Source organism: Sander lucioperca, chromosome 2 (genome assembly GCF_008315115.2).
Source record: "Sander lucioperca isolate FBNREF2018 chromosome 2, SLUC_FBN_1.2, whole genome shotgun sequence".
NCBI lineage: Eukaryota > Metazoa > Chordata > Actinopteri > Perciformes > Percidae > Sander > Sander lucioperca.
Window position 1 is genome coordinate 35,957,367 of NC_050174.1, and position 19,533 is coordinate 35,976,899.

Below are 19,533 nucleotides of genomic sequence, written 5' to 3' on the forward strand. Positions count from 1 at the left end.
GCAGTACATGAAATGCACATGGGCACCACTGAGTGGACGCGGAGCAGCCTTTCATTACCACAGGAGGAAATGAGTTTTGGTTTTCATGCTGCTGGCCTAGTCCTCTAGTGCACTTACCCTCAGAAAAGGATGTGCTGACAGTGATCAATGATTAGCCATGACAGAACAAATGCTATTAACTTAAAAAATAAAAAAGCTGAAAATACTAAATCTATTCACTGTTAAATTACTCCCTGGAAACAATCATTCATTTCAAGTGGCGTTACAATAACCCAGCAATTACCTGAACCGTATCATCTGGTGTAATCACACAATAAAGGATAATGAAGGAGTCTTTGTGAATAGGGAGTCTGTCTCGCCAATGTGGTGACCCACATGAGTTAAAGACATAACACAAAGGCCTCTGTAAAGCCAAAGCATTCTCATGAACGGGTTCGTATGATATTGTACGACAACTAATGCACAACAAAGTCGCATGATATCCTATGAAATTACAACAGTCATCGGCCAGTCACGTGACTGTGAGCCGGGTACAGGGCACCGCAAGATGCCGGTCGTTTCAGAGGCCGTTGCTAGTTGAGTTTAGCCGACAAAAGGTAGTCTCGCATTGCCAGGCCTTCCTCCACAGCGCTGCGGAGGAGGGTCTGGCTAGGCCACACAACATTCCAGGATGGGAGAGAAACATGCTCTGGTTTATTGGCATTTCTTTAAAGCAATCACAAATCGTCTTGGGCGGGGATAAGCGCGCGCACGGTGCCCCGGTGCCGCTGCGAAATAGCCTCGGGAAGTAACTTGTTTTGGTGGAACATGTGTACGTTCAAAAGTTGTTTTAGTCGTGCAACAGAAAACTCAGATTGGACAGATAGATCTCTGCAGGGTAAATCCAGACAGCTAGCTAGACTGAGGAGCATTTAACTGGCCTCATAAATCCACCGGAGTTTAAAATGCCAACACAAAGAAAGAGGAAAATAGTGAAATCTGGCAGAATTTCCGGCGGCAACGGAGCAATCTAGATATAGACTAGAAAAAAGTTGACTGTGAGCTGGGTACAGGGAACCGCGAGACACCGCGTACAGAGCATCGCGAGGTGCCGGTCGTTTCAGAGGCTGTTGCTAGTTGAGTTTAGCCGACAAAAGGTGATGCGGCAACGACAGTTACGTTTAGACACCAAAACGACAAGAACAGCCTGAATGGATTGAGTTCAAAGGATATGGAGCCATGTCAGACTTATAAGATCAGTCACAAGATAGATTCACATATGTTCTTATCCCCCCATCAGTAGTTTCCAGTTCACAGGCTGTGAAGGTTGACTTCTTCAACTCCAATATACTGTAAAGCTGTCTGCACCTAGAAGAAACACATCACTGTGACTCCTCAGATTTTCACAGTTTCAGCAGTGATCCAGAATGAAAATCTGCAGAGGTGTCATCAGAGCTCTGTGGGCGTAGATATGCATCAGATGTTCCTCCTCTTCATTGGTCAGGGTTTGACTTCTTGTTTTCCTCACACTCTGTGTTTTGCCTTGGAAACAAGCTTTTTTTTTTCTAAATCCCGGTAAAAACTGTCTCGGAGACGAATCACACGCTGTGGTAGATTTCTAATGCTGTTGCAGCTTTTCAGTCAAGTGTCTGTCCTCGAACAGGAGAGTCAGGGAGTTTGTCTGACAGGCTCTTCAAGGTTAGTATTTGTCCTCAAGCTTCACACAAAAAGTGTTGATAGCCAAATGGAAATCAGCATCAACATTCTTAGTCAATCTCCCCAAAACCATAAAGCCAATCTGAAGTAGTTTTGAAATCTAGGGTTTTCTCTGTTTGTGTTTTTGCTGAGGTCTCAGGGGACTTCTGTCAGCCAGCAGCTCAAAGTCTTCTCTTTGAACTAAATGACACAGCTGCTGAAGAAGAAAAGATCTCAGATTAAATGTTGCCTCTTTTGCTTTATACTTCTCTACTACATATTAATGGATGACAGCAAATTGTTGAGTCTGTGTTTGGATACAGTAGTGAGGGCTGGACTTTGAAGTCCCCATGATGTCAGATATTGATCAACAGATGTAATTATGCGTTTTCACTCCCACCGTCTCTCTCCTCTCTCCTCTTGCCTCTCAAATTGGAGGCAATTATTATGTTTTACTCCATACTACATGTATCTGATAACTTTAGTTACTAGTTACTTTGCAGAATCAGATTATTAAAACAAATACAATAATAAATCATGATGTATTATTATAGGCTAAGATAACATAAGACTTTATTGATCTCCATTCAAAAGCTCCCCTTCAGTATATAAAGTCCATTATTATTAGCTCCACCCTTAACAGCTGCAACATTTAAGTGATGAACGCATTAATGCATCAATGTCAAAACATATGATATACATTATTCTGCATACTTTTACTTTTGGTAGTATATTTTGATGCTCACACTTTTGTAGTTACCTTAGCTAAAATTCTGCATGCAGGACTTTTAGTCTTTATTTTTACTTGAGTAATCGCATACTCGCTCTGTCGTTAAGCTGATAAACGCAGAGTAGCCATTTTGAATGGAAGTCTACTTGAATGAAACATTACTTTGCAGAAACCTCATAATGGTTATGTTTGAAATTGGCAGATTGTAATTTGTTACGTGGAATACGCTCGGCACTTATCGATTATTTTATCTTGTCCTTTTTTATTGTATTTATTCAGTATAATGGCTAAGCCTAAAAACTTAAAGCCACTGAGGGGCTGCTATACGGACTTAAAACAATCAAAAAACAGTCAGTCAGTCTATGGTTAGTAAACTAGCTGACGCGCTCTCTTCTAACTTACACTGCTCCGTAGCCTACTGTGGAAATCACTGACTCCAATAGTCATCTTTGCGTTTTGATGGTCATTTATTGATCACAATGTTCTTCATATCAACGTGCAAGAATCCATGTGTCCATCAAGCTCCATCAACAAACATTTCATCATCCATATGAACGTTGCGGTGTGTAGCGTTATGATGCGGTCAAAAACTATTTGTGCTCCTCCGATTAACAGCACCCCTGTTACCTGTTGAAAGGTTCCTACCTAAATAGATGTCACTCAAAAGCACACTAGTGCCACCAGTGGACCATTTGTGTCCTACACCCAAAAAAAAATGAAAATGGCTCTTACATTCAGTTCCTATTTCATTTCTTCTTGTGTATTTATGGATCTTTATGGATCTATTGCCTTTTTTCTGTGCTCTCTTTCAGAAATGACTGGTAAAAATATGTATGTCTCGGTGGACTGTGGAAACTGAATTGCCCTTTAGTAAAATGTAATAAAGCTATCTTTATCTGTAAAAGAGTTTCTTTTTCACCATGCCTTAAATGTGCGGCAACACACACACTTTCTTCAATAGTCTGCTTGGTAGCTTAGAAAAAATATTCCTATAATGTTAGACAGGACGACTGCAGCTGCACAGTATTCATGGTCATACATGTTTGAGCGTGAGAATATGTGATACAAAGCCCTTGAATGGCCTGAAATCTGGAAACTCTACACAGCCAGACAGGGAAACAACCGCAGTGATCTAATGTGCAGTGTGCCATTGTAAGATGTTTTTGGCACAATTACATACAATAAATGACGAAAGAACAAAAACATGCTACAAACGAATACAAGTTCTTCACTCTCGACAGATGTCAGAGTAGTGAAACGTGATCCCACTAGAGCAAACAGGAATGCTCTCTCAGCTTTTGTCTCACACCTTTCATGTGTCTAATTGACTCAAGAAAATACTTTTCTGCTGCATTGAAGCTCGACTTAAGCCTTCACATTTTTTCCTGTGGTTATCTTCGTCTTCCCTAATTACTTTCCTTTTCTGCCACCGCTAATACCATTTCCCCAAGTCTCTAAAAGAGCTCCTTAATTGGTTTGGAGGGACAGGCAATCAATACTTTCCCAATTAAAATTACTGAACAAACAATCTTGAGGCTGATTTGAAAGTTGAGTGTGAATTGGAATTAATTTGTGGTCGTTATGTCACATTTTCTGTTATTGTGTGTTTTGACTTCGTCCAATAACCTCGAGGCTTTAACAGATCCTGCTGACAGGGGTCTGAGCTGGGATTGGCTGCATGCGGGAGGACGAGTTGGGAGAGTTAACCTCTATTGATTCCAACGAACCACTTGTAACTTTGAATGAACGCGGCGAAGCCACGGACACACTGAGTACAACTGCCACTGTGAGCGTCACATCAGGATCTTCTATAGCAGGCCTGGTCATCTGGCTTCACACCCGGCTACTGATTCAGAATCAATCCACTGACGTCGGCATACATCCAGGGTTGTTGGGTCTCTGCTTTCCCTTGTTTAGGGAGAAACTGTGAGTCAGTTTGCACAAATGGAACACCATGCCTACAGAGCTCCAGATCTGATTGTCCTCCTTTACAAAAGGCCACTCAGCATTCAGACATCACGTCACCTTCTCCTTATCAGTGTGCCCCTCAGCCCCTTTTACAAATATTTGAGCGGTGAAGGATGACAGGATGGCATGTTTAAACATTAGAGCCACTGTTGTGACCTCAGAGCAACAAAAAACCTCAAATTCCTTGTGTGTGTTCACACCATAGACCAGGGGTTGTCAACATTTTTTTAAGCAAAGGACCCCTTAACAGAGAGAGACGGAACAGGGACCCCATACTACATGTATTGTATAAAAATAAGTTGCATATTAAACTGGGCCTACAATAACGTCTGGGCAGCGTAAAGCCTTTTTTTTTTTTACATACCTTTTTATTGCATAGAATACTAAGCTATTAAAATATTTGTTGGCATGATTTTATAAGTGATGTTTTAATGTTAAACATACATGTGGTATCTGTGGATGGCTAACTTAGTGTCTACCTTACCTAGAGGCCAATTAGCCTATCATCAATGTGTGTTTTTTGTTATTTAGTTTTTTTTACAAATAGGCCGATTTATATTTGCTAGTAATATGTTGGATTCATGTTAAAGGGTAACTACCGTTTTTTTTCAACCTGGACCCTATTTTCCTATGGTTTTGTGTGTAAGTGACTGATGGGAACAACAATATTAGAAATTGGTCCAGTATTAAGCGTGAACGCTGTAACTGGCAGCCACAGAGCGGGCTGCAATGTAACCCTATGGGCTATCAGCATCCATTTGGTCTACTGAAAGTGGTGTTTTTGCCATTAAAAGGCTCAGATTATTATTACAAGTGTCTGCCAACATTATGGAAATTATCCCTACAAAGATAGACCTTTTTAAAACCTCTGTTTAACCAGAAAAAGCTCTGAGGTCGCTAGCGCTAAACCCACCAGATTCCATTTAAAAAAACAATACTTTTAGCGTGTATAGAGCCAACATATTTTCACATATAAATCAGTAAACTGTGTTTATTTCAACTAAACCTAGAGTTGTGATTGTTGGAAAAGTGAAAAGATGACCCAAAATGGCTTTTCACAGTTTTATTTTGTTATGTCGACTTTGAGTGTATTTTACGATGCTAAAATTACTGTTTATTTACATGGAGTCTGGTAGGTTTAGCGTACGCAATTTCGTGGATGTTTTTGTGTTTAAAAAAAGATCTTAATCTTTAACAGAACGGTCGACCTCCTTAGAAATCCTTTCCATAATGTTGGCAGACACTTTATCTTAATCTGAGCCTGTCAGTGGCAAAACAAGCACTTTTGTGACCTTAAATACAAGCTGCAAAATTGCCCTATTAACTTACATCGTAGCTTGTTTCGCTGCTGCCGACTGCAGCGATCTTGCTTAATACTGGACCAATGTCAAAGATTTTGTTCACATCAGTAACTTAGACACAAAAAAACATAGGAACATAGGGTCCAGGTTGAAAAAAAACCTTGCCTTTTGGCCGTCGCCATCTTAGTATTTTGGAGCCAGAAGTGACAACATTTGGACAAAAGGGCAGAGCTGAGAAGGATAATGCGTAAATGGTTTCAAAGGTGCTGCGCTAAGCGCTAAACAGGGAAAGTTGCTGATTTTCAACCCTTCTGAAGCGAGTCATCCAGCAGAGTTTTGCTGGTGGGTTTTACACGGACCTCGGGGTACTGGTGCCGTTTGTCAGCATGTAGCCTACGTATGTGTAGTACACAGAGCTAGTTGAAAATGGGGAGATTTTTCCTTAAGTTCCCATAGCTTAGCTTCAGCGCTAGCTAGCTAGCTTGGTTGACAGAACGCTGAACAAGACATTTCTAAGTGACCAAAGTGTTCCAGTTAACTTTGATGGAGTGAAAACACACAGTGAGAGGGTCACAGTTTAAAATAAAAACACGGACACACCCAAAAACAAGTTGAGGTCTATTTTGAGTGTTAGCATGGTTAGCATTGCTAAGCCTCTGTCCTGATTGGCAGGTCGTAAAGCTTCCCCTGCTTTATCGTCTGTCTTAAAATAATTGGGACCATAGTTTACAAAATGAACACCATGCTGTGTTGAAGATTTAAAAGTAGCGATAGAGACCATAAACTCATTTTGAAAAGGTGACGGAGATAATAAATCAAGTGAGAAGTAGGCTCATTTTCCCATAGACTTCTATAGAAACAGACTTGTTTTTGGAGCCAGTGGAGTTGCCCCCTGCTGGAAATTAGATAGAACGCAGGTTTGCGGCCCTTCCGCATTATTAGCCTCACTTTTCAGGTGCAAAAGTTATGGCTTGGTTTACACTTAATTGGCCATTAGACTTGATTGAGACAGCAATGTGCTTGTTTCCATAATGCATCATAACTGATATTACTCCAGATAATGGGAACTTGATGATTTCTCTGTATTTCTCAATATGGAAAACAAATGTATGATATCATGAGCTTATCTTATATAAACCAGAAAGGAAAAGATCAACAAAACAGAAACTTCTCGAGCTTATAGAGAGTTTTGAGTAGCCTATTGTGCATGACTTATCAGATTACTCATCTGATTTCATTGTCTTAATGTCATCATGGTTGTTTTGTGGTCTCTCTATTGTTGTAAAGCACTTTGAGCTGCACTCTCTGTATGAAAGGTGCTTTTTATAGGCTAAATAAACATTAATATTATTATTCCACGCGCGTCAGACGCTCTCCCAGTCCTCCGAGCTGTCAGTCCGATATAAAAGCGAGCCATCCCTGTCAGCCGGACTGCACCTGTTGATCGCCAGCTGGCAGATTCCTCCTGACGCTAAAAAAAAACCAAACAGATTGTCACATTAAGTAATCACAGCGTAAATCAACACGGACACATAAAATAGTCTACCAAACGTTCAGAGTGCGGACGCATGGCTTTGGTGCTGCTCAGAAACCCATGTGGGTGCATTTGCGTGAGAAGCGCGCATCTGTGAGGCGCAAACATACACACACACACACACACACACACACACACACACACACACACACACACACACACACACACGCTCCGCGCTGGATCTCTCCTGCACTGAGACTCCGTGTCTGAAAACTGAGAACCAACACGCGGTAGGTGTGCTACTTTCTTGTTCTCCATTTCCAGATGCGAATTTGTTATCTCGCCCCAATTTAGTTAAGCCTATAACTAAAAGTCAAAATAGCAAAGATTTGAGTTGAAAAGAGAAAAGATAGAAATGATGCAAACATGCGTCACTTTTGTAGCAGTGCATTTAAAATGCATTTCTTACAGCTTATATTATATATATATATAAGCATTTACGCTCGAGTTTAGGGGATTGGTATGTTCGATAAAGACTTTAAATCTGCAGTTCCCTTTCATTGCATCGCAGTATTTCGAGGCTGCGTCGCTTTTTGAGGTACTAAATCAAGATACAGTGAATATGTTTAATGCATCACACCGACGGTTGTTCAACCAAACTGGTGTCTCTGAATCACTGTTTCAGTATGGAGGCTATCTATCCTGGCTGGCAGGAGTGTTAAAACCAATTCAACTGACAAAAACCTACTTGGCAGAGCGGATGAGTTGGGAGCCAACATCAAATCTTTAAATTATTATTATTTTCAGAGTCATTATATTCATTTAAAAGACAGAAACAGTGTGAATCAAATGTAAAGAGTTTTTCTCAGTCGGAACAGTTATGCAACTGGCATTATTAATTAATTCCCAGTTATAAATCTGCTACTGAGCATCCACGTAGGCTACAACACGTTATGTCGTGGGTGATTTCAGATTCAATCATCGTGACGTTTTGATTACAAATGTCAAATCAGAGGGAGCATACAGTGTGTAGAAACAATAACAACAATCCACAAATGCATCCTTAGACTCAAGAGTCGGCTCTTACAGATAAGTAACCAGTAGAAAAAGAAAAAAAATGTTTAGGCCTATATATACTGAAACAAGAAATAATTATTTTTCATGGTTTTAATGCAATTATATTCTTCCTTGAGACATGGTAACGTCAAGGATTTTGATTAACAACAATTAGGAGAAATTATGAAATTTTGGACATCTTTCCTCTTGATCTTTCCTTGACAGATACTTTACTTTTTTTTCTCCATCTGAGCCACATTTTTAACCGAACAACCTTGCACATAAATCAGTATCCTTTGTCCAATTTTAAGAGCACCTTCTCAATCCGAAGGCTAAATTCAAAATGCAACAAGTCTTTGCAAAATGGGTCACTGCTGAGTTGGGTCAGTATCCTGCCCATTCCCTCATGCAGGCATCTCCATACAATCTGTCCTTTTACATTTCCTCGGCTGAGCTAAATATCGAAACAACACCAAGTGTGCTGGGCAGATGAAAGGACAGGTCTCTGCACGCAGCTTTAATATTCAGGGTTTGAAGTTCTGAAATTGTGATGAAATAACTGAAAGGCACCAGTCTCACAGTGAAGACTCACCACAGCATTTAGCTTACAAACACCACTCATTTAAGACTTCAAACACAATGATAGAAAGATCACTAATTGTTTCTAAATGTAGTTAGCCAGAGAAACTAAGAAAAGGAAGTGACTGTCAGTACAGTGATTTGAAGCTATAAAAAGGGCTGACGAATGTGTTATCACAAAGACGAGAGTTATCACTGTACATGCAGAGGAACCTCTAAAGCTTATCTGCATCCACACAGGATGATAATAAAAAGGGAAATTTGCCATTGAAGTTAAATCGCCTAATTGACCATGTATAAACATGTCTGTGGAGAATTGATGTTCATGTCCTTCAGCACATGCTTGTCTTGGCAGTCATATTTCACTGTGCATGCTGTTGAATACATACAGAGCTGCAAAGATTAAGTTTCTTCTCTCCTCTGTGACAGTAAACTGAATATCTTTGAGTCGTGGACAAAACAAGACATTTGAGGACGTCATTTTGGGCTTTTTGGGAAACACTGATCCACATTTTATGTACGGCTGAACAATCGGTTTTTTTTTATTGTCATCGCGATATGAACTTAATAATAAACACATTGCAAAAGGCTGCGACAAATCACGAAAGACACTCAGAGATTTTTTGTGTTAGTTAAGAGTATCAGTACACTGTAAACCCCAATCCATCCATGACACAAAATTTTAATGTTACGTCCACATAAATGTTCAGGATTGTCAAAACAACATAAAAACTTTATGTTCATTTGACACAAAAAATCATCCCATGTGAGGTTGACATAATGTTTTTATGTTAAGTCAACAATTTTTGACTTTTGAGTTCATTCTACTTAAATGTATAACGTCAACATCACATAATTAGTTCAAGGCCAATTAACAACACATATACTGTGCACTTAGCATATATTTTTATAGTTAAGTAAACCTAAAAAAAGGTTGTCAAAATATGTACTCAATGTTTTTATGTTCATATGACAAGCGGTCACTTTCAGGTTCAACAAAATGAAAATATTGTGTTCACTTAACACAACAAAAACACATAATTACAACACAAGTTCCAGAGTTATGCTGAACACAAACATTGTGTGCTGTTTTAACATGAAACTGCCACAATGTTTTGTGTTTTTACCAACGTATTATTTTTTTAGTACATATAATTAATGTTTAACTAGTCAAAGCAACGTTTAATTTAAAGGTTGAGAACAACTTCCATTTCTTTGTTTGTCTAACTTAAAATGTTTGAATAGAAGGGACACATGAAATTTACAGCATGGACAGCATAGAATTCGTGCATTAGGTTTTTTTATTAGTTGTTTGAACTTACAAATTGGTGTAAAAATATCTACTCAGTTGTTTAATGTTCATTTGACAAGCAGTTACTTTCTCGTTGAATAAAATTTTTAAAAAGTGTTCAATTTACACACTAAAAACATTGTGAATTTGGCATTTCACTCTTCTCAAAATGAAATGGAAAGTACTTTTCAAAAGTCAAACGTTTAGCTCCGCCCACATTTAGCCCAACCCCGATCTGCGTACTGCAGTCAGATGCAATTGGTTCATTGGCTGGTCAATTCCCATGATGCAAGGCGGTAAATAGAGTTGTGTTAAAATTTGCTTAAAAGTTTGCAGTTTGTTCAAAATACAAATGTAAATGTAAACGTGTCTTAGAATTTTTGTTGCCTGGTAATTGTCATTGTTGTGCTGATTTACATTTGTAACCATGAGTTAAGTGACTGTTACGTTTGATAAGAGCTGGAGTATTGCAGCATTAGACTTTGAGCAGTAATAGGGTTCCTTCAGCCATTAAGCTGTGATGTGTCACTTCACTAGTGGTCCTTTTGTGTAAAGTGATGCAAGATCAGCAGCTTTAGAGGGGCCCCTATTTCGCATGGGGTCCTTGGGTGGCCACACCCAAGCACTCATGCTATCTCTGCTATAGCCATTTTCTGCCATAACTTTTTGAGTTTAATAAACATAAAAATACACATTATGCAACCTGATAATTATGTTAATATAATGTAGAATTATATGTTAAGAAAACACCAATTATTTTTGTTGCATGACTAAAAAAAGTTATGTTAAACTGACATAAATTTCCTTTCAGATAACACTCATGTGACACATTTATTTTATGTTTAGTGTACTCAAAACTTTAATGTTACCATACTGTACTAAATTAAAAGTTTTGTGTGCAAGCCGTTTCCAAAAATTTTTTAGGTTGAGTTAGCGAATTCGGATTTACAGTGTAGAAAACTACACTTTAAAATGTAACTATCACTTTTTATTTTTTTAAACGGTGCCTTTGTGTTCAGTTCAATGTTCAATTTGTTCCATAAAAGAATGTTGAAAATATTTTCCTTTGTGTTTTTTTTTTTTAAATCAACAGGCTATTTGTTGTATTTTAGCAGTATACTGACACCACAGAACTAAGTACACTTAGTAATATCGTTAACTTATCGCAAGAAATATCATTATCGCGATATTCAACGTTATCGCATATTTTCCTCATATCGTGCATCCCTCATTTTATAAACCAAACAGGTAATCGATTGATGTAGAAAATAAATCAACAGAGTCATCGATTAGTTGTCAATTATTTTGACAATCGATTAATCGCTGAGTCATAAAAAATAATTCCAGCCTCTTAAATGTGAATATTTTCTAGTTTCTTCTCTCCTCTGTGACAGTAAACTGAATATCTTTGAGTTGTGGACAAAACAAGACATTTGAGGACGTCATCTTGAGCTTTTGGAGACACTGATTGACTTCTTTTTTTTAAAAAACGTTTTCTGACATTGTATAGACCAAACCACTAATCGAGAAAATAGATCAACAGATTAATCTGCAATGAAAATAATCTGTAGTTGCAGCCCAAAACATACATAGCCTGCAGTTCATTGTATTCATGATTTCCCCTCCAGGTTGACATCAGCCTTTTGGGGATGGAGGACGCAGGCAGCGGCTGGGCACTTGAGCTCACCCCCCCGTGCATGATGCCTGAGGTGAATGCGAATGACACGGGTCAGGTGTTTGAGGTGGCGCTGCAGAACGACTCCTCCAAGCGCAGCTCCCAGTTTGTGGGCGTGGAGCTGCTGCAGTCCTTCAAGCTGCTCATCATTCCCTGCTACACTCTGGTGGCTCTGGTGGGCGTCTTCGGCAATTACCTGCTCCTCTACGTCATCTGCCGCACCCGCAAGATGCACAACGTCACCAACTTCTTCATTGGAAACCTGGCCTTCTCCGACATGCTGATGTGCGCCACATGTGTCCCCTTCACGCTGGCCTACGCCTTCAACCCACACGGCTGGGTGTATGGCCGCTTCATGTGCTACCTGGTGTACCTCATCCAGCCGGTGACGGTGTACGTGTCCGTCTTCACTCTCACTGCCATCGGTGTGGACAGGTAAGGATGAGGAGAGGATGGTGGAAAGTATCTATTAAGTAAACCCCTGGGAATATTTCCATGCATTGCATGCTGATATTCATAATGCATCATTAGCGGAGCAAAAAGGTTTTCAGCTTGAGGCATTTTTTCAAACATACTTACCAACCCTGTTATAAATACAAATAAATGAAAAAGTAATAAGGTACATCATTCCTCACAATGAATGTCACTGTCTTTCTGCACAAAATTGCAGTGGCAGATGCCAATTGAATTAACATTTACATGGCAAGAACAGAGAACATTTCAAACTAAGTGCCAAAGCATAGTGAAAAATACAGAACTTAAAAGAGGCAAACTAAAGAATATAATTTCTCAGATTTAACTGTCCAACCATTATGGCAGTGGAGCCTCAGTTTAAATAGCAAGTAAAAATGGAAGTCAAACACAGAAACGGCATAGTCATATTTCTATCAAGTCCATATACCACTTACACATGTATACACCATCAACATACTATGTTGTAAGCTTTTATACACAATATAGAAGACAGTTTATTAAAAAAAGTGGAATTCCCTTTCCAAACCACCCCATGTACAGGTAATTAGCATTCACTCAAATTGCCATTAGTAAATCACTAATGTTACCATTGCAACTAAAAAATATAACAAAGACTGAAAACTAATGCACTGAGCACTAATATACAGTATCTACAGCCAAGAACTGTCACGTTTGACAAAATGGCCGGAAAGAACCCAATAGCACGGCAATGACTCAGAATTGCAAGAAAAGTGAGTTAACAGAGTTTAGGAAGGGTCAGACCTTGGAGATCAGTCACACAGGCAAACAGAACCGAAGAGGGGCAGGCAGACTCCAAGGTCCAAAAACAAGCAGGCGAGCAGAGTCAGAACAGGCAAATCCAGACTAAGTGACACTGGAGAGCTTGTAACACACAGGACAATCTGGCAAAGAGCTGAGGAAATGGACTGGCACAGATACTGATGGGCTGATTAACTGATGAGTACCAGGAGAGTATGGGGGCGGGGCAGGCAGGTGAATGGTTCCAGCAGGTAATGCAGAGCAGGAGGGAGTGGCAGCTTATGCCTACCATACACTAGACGACTTGACACCATCTCACATCTAACGTTAAAGACTGTCCTAATATGTATCACAAATTGCAAGACTACAACAAATGTAACCAAGCCAGCTAGCTACAGCTAGTGTTATCTGGTAAATTAAGGGAAAGTTTGCCAATTTTCTGTTTCACCTTTACATGCAGATGAATGGCAGCAGTACCTGAAGGTCCGCTTTATCCGCCGGTAAAACTCCCATTGGATGACGTATTCAAAAGGGTTGCACATCGTCAATTTCTTTCTTTAGCATTTAGATTAGTGCAGCGCCATAGCAACCATAAACAACACTGGCTCTAACCATTTGCTGCTTCCTGTTTGGTGCTGGAGGGAGCGCACCCATTGGTTGGTGACAAAGTTCACGTGATTTAACTCCACTACCAAGACTTAAAACTTACGATAATATCAAACACATTTGATTTTGTCGGAACGTCAAGACGGGAAAAAGACTGACTGGGTCTGAGTTTTATGACCACCTTACACCAAGCGATTGAGACGATGGGAGCGCACCCCAACTCTAGCAAGACTCTCATGATTTCCTTCCGATATTGGACAGTGGAATCGCTTAAAAAGTCGTTTTGTGTAAGGTCGGCATTAATTTGACTCAACACAGGAAACCTCATCCGGTCCAGACAAGGAAAGGAGTAACAGATTGATAGCTCTTTCTCGATTCTGTGGGTGGTGGTGATGGCCGTTCTTAGTTGGTGGAGTGATTTGTCTGGTTAATTCCGATGACGAATGAGCCTCCAGCATGCTAACTAGTTACGCAGCCCCTGTGCATTCGGCACCCAACTTCTTTTTTTCAAGATAAATTTTTGGGCATTTTAGACTTGATGGTGTTTTAAGCCCCCAACGTCTCCTTCCAGGCACCGCTGCGACTGTTGACTTCAAGGCACCTAATCCTAACCTTAACCCTAACCATAACCATTGCCTAATCTTAGTGCTTTGAAGGCAGCGCTGTCTGGAAGGAGACGTTGGGGGCTTAAAACACAGAATAACGCATTTTAGGCCTTTATTGAAAGGACAGCTGAAGAAATGAAAGGGGAGAGAGAGGGGGAACGACATGCAGCAAAGGGCCGCAGGTCGGAGTCGCACCCGGGCCCACTGCGTCGAGGAGTAAACCTCTATATATGGGCGCCCGCTCTACCAACTGAGCTATCCGGGCGCCTGGCGTCCAACTTCTTTGAGGGACAAGTTGAGTTTAGGCACACAAGATTGAACAATAACAGGTCTGTGATGCCCTTAGATCGCTAGGGCTGCACACACGCCACACTGAGTGGATCAGCGTGTGTCTACCCTTCGCCGAGAGGCGTGGGTAACCCGCTGGACCCCACTCGTGATAGGGATTGGGGATTGTAATTATTTCCCATGAACGAGGAATTCCCAGTAAGCGCGCGTCATAAACTTGCATTGATTAAGTCCCTGTCCTTTTACACTCCGCCCCATCACTACTACTGATTGGATGGTTAAGTGAGTTTCTTGGATTGGCCTCGCTGGAATTGGCCAGGGCCCTGCGGGAGCACCGAGAAGACGATCAAACTTGACGATCAAACTTGACGATCAAACTTGACGAAATGAGAGTGTCACTGCCCCATGTGAGTTGAGTGCAGATGTGAGTCGCGCATGCTCAGATTTAAACTGTTTACGGCATAACGTGTCATACTGAAATTTGTGAAATCTATAAAATAATAAACGTTTCTCTTTACATACAATAACAGAAGATGGTAATCATTTCAAAAACGTTGTAGCTATCTATGACTGTTTGGTTGCTAACGTTAGCTCAAAATGCCATTCAAGTGACAGCCTTTGTTGTGTTTGATTGCTAACTTTTAGCTAGCAGTCATTTCAAAAACGTTTTGGCTATCTATGACTGTTTCATTGCTAACGTTAGCTCAAAACGCCATTAAGTGACAGCCTTTATTGTGTTTGATTGCTAACTTGTAGCCAGCAGCAGCAGTCATTTCAAAAACGTTTTAGCTATCTATGATTGTTTGATTGCTAACGTTAGCTCATAGACTGTGCGTCAGCTCAAAAAGCCGTTAGCATCTTGTAGGCTACTTGTCGCAAAGTGACGCATGCGCGACTTACATCTGCACTCGACTCACATCGGGCAGTGACAGAGAGAAAACACAATAAAAAGTAAAGCCTGCCTGAAGTTGTGGCAAGAACACTCAAATTTCAAATATATATAATTTTCTTTCTGGGGGACAGAGTTTCCAGAACCACATCTTTTCTTTGGTCTTCCTCGATTGGTCTCATGCACGTTCTGTACTGGATTGGTAACCGTTTCAAAGATAATATATCATGAAGAATTGCACTAGAATTCTTAACCTTGGTTAATTGGGACATTATCGTTTCCATCTTTGAAAATGGAATATATATCTCATAAATGGCTGTTCACTGCAGATCCTCTAAACAGATATTGGGCACTAACCCTATTCTTTGAGTTTCTCCAAATATCAACCTGTCTGGCTGAGGAACAAAGAGGGATGGATTACAATAATACTCTTCCCCATTGCTCAGGAAGCTGGGCCACAAGGCCAAACCCTGCTTTGCTTTGTCACCATGGATACAGCGGCAGAACTGAATTAGATTTTTGCGAAACCTTTGTGAACAGGATTTTTTAAATATAATTTTTTGGTCGGAAACTGTCAATTTGGCATTGTCTCTCTTCTGTGGTCATTTTTGAAGCTGTAGTAGCTGTGGTGCTTTACAGCTGTGCTGTCATTTGCTTGTTAACTGCAGTTGGCAAATGATGACTTGTAAATGCTGTTCTTCTTTACTTAAAGGTCCCATGTAGTAAAAAGTGAGATTTCCGTGTCTGCTTTATTTCAAAGCAGGTCCAGGTGCAATATAAGTACTGTGAAAGTATCAAAACTCTCAATCCACAGACAAATGCACACAGCCCGTATTGAGAAACTGTGCCTTTAAACGAGCCGTCAGGAATTCCGTACAGTTGTGATGTCACAACTATACTATACAGTATATAGGTAGAAAGTGCCGTTACAGTCATTATCTGGCTGCAATAATGGTGCAGAAAAGCAGAGAGCGCAGATGTGGAAGGAAATGCTAACCAATAAGAGCAGACTGGGCTTTTTCAGGAGTGGGTCTTAAAGAGACAGGCGCTAAAAGACAGAGCATTTCAGACAGAGGGTGAAGACAGGTACAGTATAGTCAGACAGACAGTATAAGAAAAATAGAGTGTTTTTGGAACATTATAGCATAACATGTTCTAGTAGAAACCCAAAATACAAGTATAAACCTGAAAATCCTTTAACTCATGTTTGGCATGTTTCTATAATGTCCCCCAACAGTTTAGTTAGGTAGATCTAATCTAATCTAACTCTGGTAAAACAAACTGAGGCGTTTCCTCTTCTCTGCTTCTTTACAGATACTATGCCACAGTTCATCCTCTGAAAAAGCGCATCTCAGTCTTGGCGTGCACCTACCTTCTGTCTGGGATCTGGTTGCTGTCCTGCGGCCTCGTGGCTCCCGCTGTGGCTCACACCTACCATGTGGAGTTTAAGAAGGAGGGCTTCACCATCTGCGAGGAGTTCTGGATGGGCCAGGAGAGGGAGCGGCTGGCCTACGCGTACAGCACTCTCTTCATCACCTACGTCCTGCCTCTGTCGGCGCTCTGCATCTCGTACCTGTGCATCTCTGTTAAACTGCGGAACTGCGTCGTACCGGGCCACCACACCCAGAGCCAGGCGGAGGCTCAGCGCATGCGCAAACGCAAGACCTTCCGACTGGTGAGCCTGGTGGTGGCAGCCTTCGGCATCTGCTGGATGCCAATCAGCGTGTTCAACGTGCTGCGGGACATTGACATCGACCTGATTGATAAGCCGTACTTTCTGCTCATCCAGCTGCTCTGTCACCTGTGTGCGATGAGCTCCTCCTGCTGTAACCCTTTCCTCTACGCCTGGCTGCATGACCGCTTCCGCTCTGAGCTCCGCAAGATGTTCACATGCCGCCGACGCATCGGCCTCTCGGCCAACAACTGCGCCACAGCCAGCGTGGTTTTGTGAAGCTCCTGTGTTTTAAAGGCTACTGTTGGTTAGTCCCTGCTTCTTTGGACAGTAGAGTATAATTGTTTCATTCATGGTAAATAGCAACGCAAAATTAGTGTTTTTCACACTTGGTCCGTTTCAGCCCTCCAAAAGAACTCAGACCTATTAGACAGCATATTTTTGTGCATATGTAAACATGCCAAAGGGACTCAGACCCCTCTGCAACGAATCTTAGTCTGACCTTTTCTGGAGGTGGTCTGAGTATGGTTCGCTTCAAGTACCGGTTCTCTTCACCTGTGCATTGTGAACACATAGCGCTTCAGGTTTATTTTGCAATTTGTAATGTACTTTAGCCCTGAGGCCCCATCAGAGCTGAAGTGGATCAAAGAGAAGCGAGCCCTTTTCAACTGATCATGTAAACGCTGAGTCCCTTTTCTGTTGGTCCCTTTTCTGTTTGTTTAAAGAGGATTATATGTGAAAAAAACCTTAGATTACATTACTACTGTATACTATATGGTGATCCAGCTTTCACACATTATGCGCACCATGATTCAGTAGCCCAGTGTCTAAACTGTCGCCCTGTGGTTTATTAATACGCTTAAAAGAGTACTTCACCAATTTAGCATCGTACTCCATATTCCATTGTCTGACTCTCGATGAACAGTTTGAAAACAAAGGGATCGTGAACAATCCAGAACCAGAGATATCGTCTTTTAACAATTGCAATGTTGCCTCAAGCAGAGATGAGGAGTGAGCTAAAGAGGTCTGGTACGCTCTCTTCTTTCTAACTCCACATCCTTAGATTTTTTTTTCATTTTCAAACTTGCACTCTTCAGCCCCAACCAGTGCTGACTCAAGTGACAACCCCTGAGGCAGTTTATGAAATTTTGCACAGCTCCCCCTGGAGTCACAAAAGGCTTTATACAACGTTTTTTTTCCATTCGCAGTAGTCTCAACGGATGTACATTGCTGGGATAAAGCCAGACATCTGGATGTTCCTCCCCTCTCGCTATCAGGGCTTAGCGCCAGGACCGTTGTGATTGGTTTAAAGAAATACAAACGAGGCATAGCATTTTTTCCCCCTATCCAAGAATAGATAAGTGGTGTAGCCAGACCGTACTGGAGATAGATCTGGCAATGTGAGACTACTTATGCAGTAGTACTGCCCAAGACCTGTAGACACACATTGATGTGTAAAATTGACCATAAAAAACAGACTTCTTGCTGGCAAAATTCTATCTTTTTCTTCTTAATGTCAACAGATGTGTGTGTGTGTGTGTGTGTATATATATATATATATATATTTATATATATTTATATTTATATTATTTTATTTTTTTTACAGAATGCTATAAAATTTCCTAAAACAGCTGGGAACTGTAGTTCTCAGGAAACACTACTCAAGCAGGAGTGAATTGTGAATGTGTTTGGGACTATTTTCAGCTGCAGACTTTGTGCACTAACAAGTAATTAGAAATCATGTCACTTAGTGCAACTGTGAGGCTCACTGATGTTTGTAATATCTTTTGGACAGTGAGGGTCTATGGTACAGAAGAGTAAGCTATATCAAGCTTTAGATACACAGTACTTGTTAGAAGGATCAATTCATTGTCTTTTTCTCTTTTAATGAAATTCGTTGACAATAAGAAAAATATAGCATGTCGCCAGACTTATCCTTTTCATGAATATACAGTATCGACTTAATGTATCTAAAATTGTAAGGTTTGAAAGTTTGTAAATTTACGTGAGAAAAGGACAGAAGTGCAGCTGCAGTCTTTTGGTCTGAAAGGCAGCTATTGTGTAGAATAAAACATGTTGGTCTGGGACAAATTTTATATATATTATGTGAGAGCCACTAATGTGTTGACTTAGCATTACGTAAGACAACTAATGGAGTTGTCAGTGCATTATGTAGCTTGTTTAAACGCTAAGAAAAGGGCAATTATGTAGACTCATATTTCACTTACGTATGTTTAATTTAATCTTTATTTGTCAGGGACAGTGCATATTAATGAACATTTCTGTAAATATACCAGAATTAGCCAAAAGGCTAGTTTTTATATGCAGTCCCTGGCCAGATGTTACAACAGGCTCCCTTAAAAACAATGATAGGCATCCTAACATCAGCATGACATTAAATACAAATATAAATACATGTGCACTAGATAAAATCACATTACATTCTTGTCTTGTTGTCTATGTAGGTTATATTTCTTTCCAAATGTAAATAA

General features: G+C 40.5%; 1 protein-coding gene across 1 annotated transcript; it reads left to right on the plus strand.

Moving 5' to 3' along the window:
- Window positions 1-11,487: 11,487 nt before the first annotated feature.
- Window positions 11,488-17,723, plus strand: prlhr2a (prolactin releasing hormone receptor 2a). The gene is made up of 2 exons (XM_031305140.2): window positions 11,488-12,183; window positions 16,684-17,723. Exons 1-2 carry the CDS (start codon window positions 11,723-11,725, stop codon window positions 17,318-17,320), a joined length of 1,098 nt encoding a protein of 365 aa, XP_031161000.1. The 5' UTR covers window positions 11,488-11,722; the 3' UTR covers window positions 17,321-17,723.
- Window positions 17,724-19,533: the final 1,810 nt, after the last annotated feature.